Source organism: Pseudopodoces humilis, chromosome 3 (assembly GCF_049639895.1).
Source record: "Pseudopodoces humilis isolate 2021_Gansu_Grassland_sample_001 chromosome 3, ASM4963989v1, whole genome shotgun sequence".
NCBI lineage: Eukaryota > Metazoa > Chordata > Aves > Passeriformes > Paridae > Pseudopodoces > Pseudopodoces humilis.
The window spans coordinates 31,482,372-31,490,305 of NC_142202.1; the positions used below are offsets into that span (position 1 = coordinate 31,482,372).

Consider the following 7,934-nt stretch of genomic DNA (forward strand, 5'->3'; position numbering starts at 1 on the left):
CTTCCCCAGTGTGAACCTGTCACCAGCGCAAATGGCAGGAACAGCTCCAGAGCAAGGGACAACAAAGAAAACCCCAGCTGTTCATTTAAATGCCCCCTCCTCCCAGCCCCGAAACACACTCCCTGAAAGTGATACTGCTTCGCAGCCGAGGCCAAATTTGTCGGGGTGGCAGTGTAGAGGAGAGAAGGGGGGCAAGGGAGGATCAACATCTCTGCACCACAGAAATGTGGGCTGGCAGGGTGGGGTTTTGTTTTAGCACAAGGCTTTGCCATAGCCCTTGACCAGGCAGCTGAGTCCAAACTTGTCTGTCATTCCCTGGCAGTGCCAGCAATTGTCACCCTGCTCCCATAAGGGCCAGGAATGCAGACCAGGTGAGCCAACAAGGAGAGTGGGCAAGGGATCTCGCCCAAGGTGTAATACACTGAGGAACAGTTGGGTACTCCCCTGAGAAAGAGCTTTGATTTGGCTCCATGAATGGCTCAAGAGCAGGATGGTAAGGAGCGTCCTGCAATTTTCAGCTGTGCTCCAGTGTTCCCAAGCTGAGTTAGCTTGGGGCAAGCAGCCAGGGGAGCACAAGCTAGCCAGAGTGAGGGTGCAGGCAGGAAGATCCGTGGTCATGTCTGTGCCCTTCCGCTTCCCTCCTGTGCCAAACCTTTGTTTTGTTCTTGGTGGATGTCTGTCTTCATTTCCTCCCCTTGTTCCCTTCCAAAACCCTGCCAAGGCCCTACTTTTGGCTCTTGCTCAAGAAGAATTTAGGAGAATGAACAGACCCAAGGGACCAAAAGCTACTGCTCCATTTCCCTGCCTGCCTGCTGTAAGCTGTCCCTTGCCCACTAAGTCCCATCCAAAGGTGGTTAGTCCAGCTAGGGTGACCTTTTCCAGTCTCATGGATTCTTCCCAGGGAGCCAGCCATGGATGAGGAAAGCAGGCTGGCCATGCCTCAACACAGGGACACCATGTGCTGAAAGCAGAAACAGCTCCCTGATGGCCCTGGAGCTTCAAGGATGGTGCTTGACGTCAGCCCCTTGGGACTGGCCTCCTGGAGGCTCCCGAGCTCGGGTCTGCTGTGGTCAGAGGCTGTGGTGCAGGCGCAGGGCTCTGCTGTGCACTGCCGCCAGCTCCGTGCTGGCAGCCTTGCTGGGAGCAGGAAGAGCTCAGATGAAGGAAGACAGAGCAAAGCTTTGCTGCAGCTATCTCAGGGTTTATGTTTTCCCTAGGAGGAAGCATCTCCCCTTCAATCAGGGAGGTCCAGTGCTTCACCTGTTCTTGAGACTCCTGGGTTCACTGTGCTGCAGCTGATCCCACATAAGCCTTGCTTAGAGCCTCAATTTCCCCAGCAGTACAGCTCCACTGGGAATATCCTCTCCTTGTGCAGAGGGCACTTACAGCATTCTACCTCTGAGCAGGCTGGGGACTGCTGGGATGAAAATGCAGTATCCCAGGTCAGTGTCAGTGATGACAGTAATGGAGAAGAGTGAACATCTTATTCCTCAGGGAGCCTTTTCCTAGGAAAAACCCTGCCTGAGCTGGGGGAACTGATCATCCTGCCATCCCTACTGGGGGAATCCTGTCCTCCAGTCCCACAGGGAAAGGGAGGTGCAGAGACACTGCAGCACATTCCAGGGAGCATTGCTTCTGAGTGTTACATTGTATCTGAGTGTAATGTTGCCGAGATACACAAGGGAGTGGATGGAAAATTCTTTGGGAACAAAGGGGCTGTAGTGTGTGACCTCTGCAGAAACCTGTTCCTTCCCAGGGAGGGAGTGAAGGAGGCTCTCACCCTGCTTTGAGAGCCAGATGCTTGCAACATCCCAGCACTGGGAAGAGGGTGTGGCAGGGCTTAATTGCCAAGCTCTTGGGACTCACAGAAAGGCAGATTTTTGTCTCTTGCCAAAAATGCAGAGATCTTGCTGAGTTGCTTTCCTGATCTGGAAGGTCAGGGTCTTTAGCCTCCAACTGGGCAAAAGTAAAGCCCAGGGAGATGAATGGATGTAAACTTGTTCCTCTGTTGAGTAATGCCCAGAGCTGGGAAGAGAATGCAATCTTGAAAGAAAACAAAATCACACCAATATCTACTTAAAAATGCAAGTTTTAGGGCAGCAGAATCCTGCCCATATGTTTCCTAGGCCAAGTCTCATAGATCATTGCTGTAACTTCTCTGATCGATGGAGGACTTTCTGATCCTGCAATCACTGCTTTGTCTCAATACTTTTTACTTGTCTATGTTTCATCCCTCTCTACCAGGAGACTTAAAATACCTCACCACGTGGTTGGCTTATGTTTTGCTGGGTATGTATCAAGACCCCTTCCTTTCAGGCATCCGTTTTCTCTATTGTATCAACTGCACAACCACATATCACCTATTAATTGATGGGAATGGCTGAAATCCACTTGTTGACCCTAAACAGGGACTGTATACCCCTCCACTGTACTTATTTCTCTCAGATGATCAGTTATCAGCTGAACATCAGCAAACAAGGAGCAGGAGATGCCCCCAGGCAGCATGAGGATGATGTGGGCTTCTGGTAAGCCAGTGAGTGGAGCAGTGATGGTGAGATAGCAGGGCTGGAAGCAGCCCCCACAGGGGTCTATCCTCAGGGTGGTGGCAGGACTGTGCAGAACTGTCCTCTTTTCTTCTCCTCCCTGCCATCCCAAAGCCCTGAGAATTCAGCTTGTCCAAAGCCCAGCTCCTTCCTTCTTGCTGCTGAGCACAGGTGAGCTCACAGCCCCACACATCCTCTGGGCAGATCCTGGGGTTGGAACCAGCCAGAACCTCCAACTCCCCTGGGAGAGGCCACCTCAGAGGAGGCACAGCTGGACAGTCATGGGTGTGTGACATGCCAGCCTCTGGGCAGGAGATGGCTGTGCTACCTCCTGATACAGCTCCTCTTGGTTGCTGCCACCCTTCTGTGGAAGGAATGTCTTCTGAGCAGACCCGTGCCCCATCACACAACAGGCAAATCTGGCACCGGCCTTACCAGCACTCAGCCTGCTCCCAGAACAGCATCTCTGCTCCATGGGAGGGCAAGACCCTCATGCCATCTCAGAGGCAGGCACAGGGGACAGAGCAACCATTGGCACCTGCCAATGCCTAAATAGGCTGTTGTATGATAAAATCTCCATATGATCCAGCAGGGATCCTGGGAAGAAGAGCATTTTCAAAGAGATATGAGATTTGCTGAAAATTTTGTTCTGGGCAGCACTGGGAGCTCTCAGAAATGGCAGGGGAGGAAGATGAGAGTTAGGAAGGCCATGAGTATTTTGTCTTAGGAAACCTCACCCTTCTGGCAGGGATCCTAGAGGGTGCTGGTGGTGGGGACAGTGGTGGCACCCAAGCACCCAGCCCCGTGCAGGAGGAGCACAGGCCATTCCTACTGAGGAGGATACAAGTGCTATAAATAGGTTGTTTAATGCACTGTGGCCAGGCCTTGGAAAGCCCCAGCCCATGCACGTTCCCTGCTGCTGGCACTGAGACAGCAGCTGTTGAAAAAGGCTGAATCCAGCAGCTGCTGGCTGGTGCTCCTGGCCCCTGTTGTCCTGGGTTGATTATGATGTTAAATTGTATCCCCATTTGTCCACCTAACACAGACACAGGTTTTGTATTCTTAAAATTCCATCTCAGAGTAAAAGTGAGTGGAAAAGAAGCACTGAGTCTGTTATCAGAGACTGTACTTGCTCCCCCCGCATCGGGAGTTTTGACTACAGCACAGACAACAAGAGACAGATTGCCTTGGCTTTCCAACTAGCCGGAGCAGAGAGGTCTTCCTGGACTGTTTTCTTTCCCTTTTTTGAAACGAATCGAACCTGCTCTGGTCTGGGGACTCGGGGGAGCACCGGGAGCTTGCACCCGTGGACTACCGGGAGCCCAGCCTGGGCAGCGGCATTTTCCAGCGCCAGAGGGACTGATAACAGAGCGAACACCTACAGAAAAGAGACCCTCTGAAGTTTGTCATCTCTTCTGAAGGACGAGAGGTTTTGTAATGTGATATCATTCATTTTTGTGCTGGGTAGTGCTGTGCCTGTGAAATAAACAGGTTTTTTCCACTTCTCTCAGAGAAATCTCTTCCCGAACCGGTTGGGGGGTGGGAGAAAAGGGCCACGTGGGTTTGCTTCCCGGGGGGAGCCCCACTGGAGGTTTTCTCCCAAATTTTGCCCTAAACCAGGACAAATACATTCATTGGCGCCCAGCATGTGGCACGAGAGAGTGGAAAAACCCTGTACTGATTGTACTGAAGTGGCAATTACTTTGTATTGGGATAAGATAAAGCAGTCCCTAGCCATCCAGCCATGCTGCTTGAATTAATAATGTCTTTTGGGGTGCAGGCCTTCATGTGTTTCTGGTCGCTAGGCTTTTTTGAGGTTTTAATACCTTTATGGTCCCTTGGTTTATTTTCTTATCCACAACTAGCCCCGGTATTGTCCCTAACACATAGCTTTTACAGTAGAGGGGCACGGATTAGAATAGCTATTGGGCTGGGCCTAGTGATTATGATTTCCAAGAAGTTTATTCAGGTGCTGCAGTCTGTTCCAAATATAAAGGATTCATGGGTATGGTTATGCACCCAGTTTGTTAGAGGAGGAGCAGGGAATGAGGCTTTTCAACCTTTCCTTTCCTTCTTCTCCTCTGAATCGGTTACATCACTATTGGTGAGTGTTCAGTTTCCCCTGAATGTTAAAGAGACCATCTTTCTGGCATTTAATCTGGTAGTTTCCTCTATACAGTCTTCAGCCTCTCTAGAATGAGGGCTGAGATTTCTAGAGGGACTGATGAGGCCCCTGAACCAAGCATGGAAAGTCCTGAGTGGGGTGGAGAATGGGAGGATATGGGCCAAATCCTGAAGGAATTTTCTGACCCTGTAGTTTGGGACTTTCCACATGAACAAATTCTGAATCCAGCTGAGGTGGGGAAATATCTGAAAGAGAAGTGTCAGGATAATTCCAAAGAAAAAAAGATCATTGCAGTAAGCTGGGCCCTGGCATATGCGTACCGTACATTGCTAGATACTGTAGGGCAGCAAACAGGAGGAAGGGGACAGGGAGATAAATCAACAGCTACCCCAATTACTCAGGCTGCAGCCAACCTCCCAGTTACAAAGCTGGTAGCTAAACCGGACAGCAAGCCTCAACCAATGGCTGTTGCTACTAGCACAAGAAGTGGAAAGTGCACAGATAAAACCGATCGACCAGTGGATGATGATGATGATGATGCAGGAGAAGGACCCTCAACGCCTCCTGACACAAAACCGAGAGTCAAAGCAACTGGCACAAGATCAGAGGCTAATATTGAGTCTTTTTCTCTGAAAGATCTTCGTGGCCTGAGGAAGGACTACACTCGACGAGCTGATGAATCTATAATTAGTTGGTTAGTCCGTCTGTGGGATGCCGCAGGTGAAGCTACAGTTCTGGATGGCACTGAAGCGAGGCATCTGGGATCCCTGTCACACGATCCGGTTATTGACCAGGAGATGATGAGGGAGGCTAACCCTCGCAGTCTCTGGGCACGGGTCCTTGAAAGTGTAGCCCAAAGATATCTGTGTGTAGATGATCTCTACATGCAGCAAACGCAGTGGAAAACCATCGAACAAGGGATCCAACGCCTGAGAGAAATGGCAGTGGCAGAGAGTGTTTTTTCAGATGACATACCAACTAAGAATCCAGACTTGGTGCCATGTACATCCGTGATGTGGTGAAAATTGGTACGACTTGGGCCACAAGAATATGCATCTGCTTTAGCAATGATGAAACGGGATGAAAGGGAGGAGACCGTGCTGGATATGGCGAAGAAGCTTCAAGCATATGCAGATGCCGTGCATGGCCCGATACATGCAAGAATTGCAGCTGTGGAAACACGTCTGCAGAAATTAGAGGATAAGATAGAGGAGAATCACAAGAAACTTAGAGATGAGATCAAAGAGGACCTTCTCCAAATCTCAGCAGTACAGATCAGAGGTCCTGGCACTCAACGCAGACGTTCCCCCAATCGGGAGAGAAGGTATACCCCACGAGCTGAGCTGTGGTTCTTCCTGCGTGATTGCGGAGAGAACATGAGGAGATGGGATGGGAAATCTACTGCAGCTCTGGCACAACGGGTGCGTGAATTGAAGGAGGAGAAGAGTCACAAAGGAAGTTCCACCAAAAGGGAAGCAGCTCCAGTTGCACGTAGCCGAACTGCCAGGTATGATGATGATGACATGTCCGATCCCCTTGAAGGAACATCCAAGACATATACCAAAGGAAAGAAGGATAACCAGGCTTAGAGGGGCCCTGCCTCTAGCCAGGTAGAGGCTAGGGAAAATCGTGTTTTTTGGACTGTGTGGATTCGTTGGCCTGGCACATCAGAACCACAAAGATATGAGGCCTTGGTTGACACTGGTGCACAGTGCACACTAATCCCATCAAGACATGTAGGGGCAGAATCTGTTTCTATTGCTGGCGTGACAGGGGGATCACAGGATTTTACCTTGGTGGAAGCTGATGTGAGCCTGACGGGAAATGAGTGGAAGAAACACCCCATTGTGACAGGCCCAGAAGCCCCATGCATTTTAGGCATAGATTACCTCCGAAGTGGGTATTTCAAAGACCCAAAAGGATTCAAGTGGGCATTTGGGATAGCAGCTGTGGAGACAGAGGGTGTCCAGCAACTGAACACCTTGCCTGGACTGTCCGAGAATCCATCTACAGTAGGACTTCTGAAGGTAAAAGAACAACAAGTACCAATTGCCACCTCGATGGTGCACCGCCGACAATATAGAACAACTCAAGATGCTGTGATTCCCGTCCACAAGATGATCAAAGAGCTGGAGAGCCAAGAGGTAGTCAGCAAAACCCACTCACCCTTCAACAGCCCCATCTGGCCTGTGCGTAAATCTGAAGGAGAATGGAGATTGACTGTGGACTATCGTGCATTGAATGAAGCGACTCCACCTCTGAGCGCTGCCGTGCCGGACATGCTGGAGCTCCAGTACGAGCTGGAGTCCAAGGCAGCGAAGTGGTACGCCACTATTGACATTGCTAATGCATTTTTCTCCATTCCCCTGGCAGCAGAATGCAGGCCTCAGTTTGCCTTCACGTGGAGGGGAGTGCAGTACACCTGGAACCGACTGCCCCAGGGGTGGAAGCACAGCCCCACCATTTGCCATGGACTGATCCAGGCTGCCCTGGAAAAGGGTGAGGCTCCAGAACATCTACAGTACATAGATGACATCATTGTGTGGGGGAACACAGCAGCAGAAGTGTTTGAGAAAGGAAAGGAAATCATCCAGATCCTCCTGGAAGCTGGTTTTGCCATCAAGAAGAGCAAAGTTAAGGGACCAGCTCGTGAGATCCAGTTCCTGGGGGTAAAGTGGCAAGATGGACGGCGTCAGATTCCTACTGATGTCATCAACAAAATCTCAGCAATGTCTCCACCAACTAATAAGAAGGAAACGCAAGCTTTCTTAGGTGCCATAGGGTTTTGGAAAATGCATATTCCTGAATACAGTCAGATTGTGAGCCCTCTTTACCTGGTCACTCAGAAGAAGAATAATTTCCATTGGGGCCCTGAACAACAACAAGCCTTTGCTCAGATCAAGCAGGAGATCGCCCATGCAGTAGCCCTTGGCCCAGTCAGAACAGGACCAGATGTGAAGAACGTGCTCTACTCTGCAGCCAAGAACAATGGCTTGTCCTAGAGCCTCTGGCAGAAAGTGCCTGGGGAGACTCGAGGCCGACCATTAAGATTTTGGAGTAGTAGCTACAGAGGGTCCGAAGCCCACTACACCCCAACAGAAAAAGAAATTTTAGCAGCCTATGAAAGAGTCCAAGCTGCCTCTGAAGTGATTGGCACTGAAGCACAACTCCTCCTAGCACCCCGACTGCCAGTGCTGGGGTGGATGTTCAAGGAAAAGGTTCCTTCCACCCATCATGCAACCAGTGCCACATGGAGCAAGTGGATT

General features: G+C 50.5%; 1 protein-coding gene across 1 annotated transcript; it reads left to right on the forward strand.

Annotated features, from left to right (window-relative positions):
- The first annotated feature begins 4,128 nt into the window (after positions 1 to 4,128).
- LOC148184623 (uncharacterized) lies at positions 4,129 to 6,974 on the forward strand. The gene is given in 2 exon segments (XM_088053251.1): positions 4,129 to 4,705; positions 4,708 to 6,974. Coding segments are annotated over 2 exon segments (1,968 nt in total). The 5' UTR covers positions 4,129 to 4,287; the 3' UTR covers positions 6,258 to 6,974.
- The last annotated feature ends 960 nt before the right edge of the window (positions 6,975 to 7,934 follow it).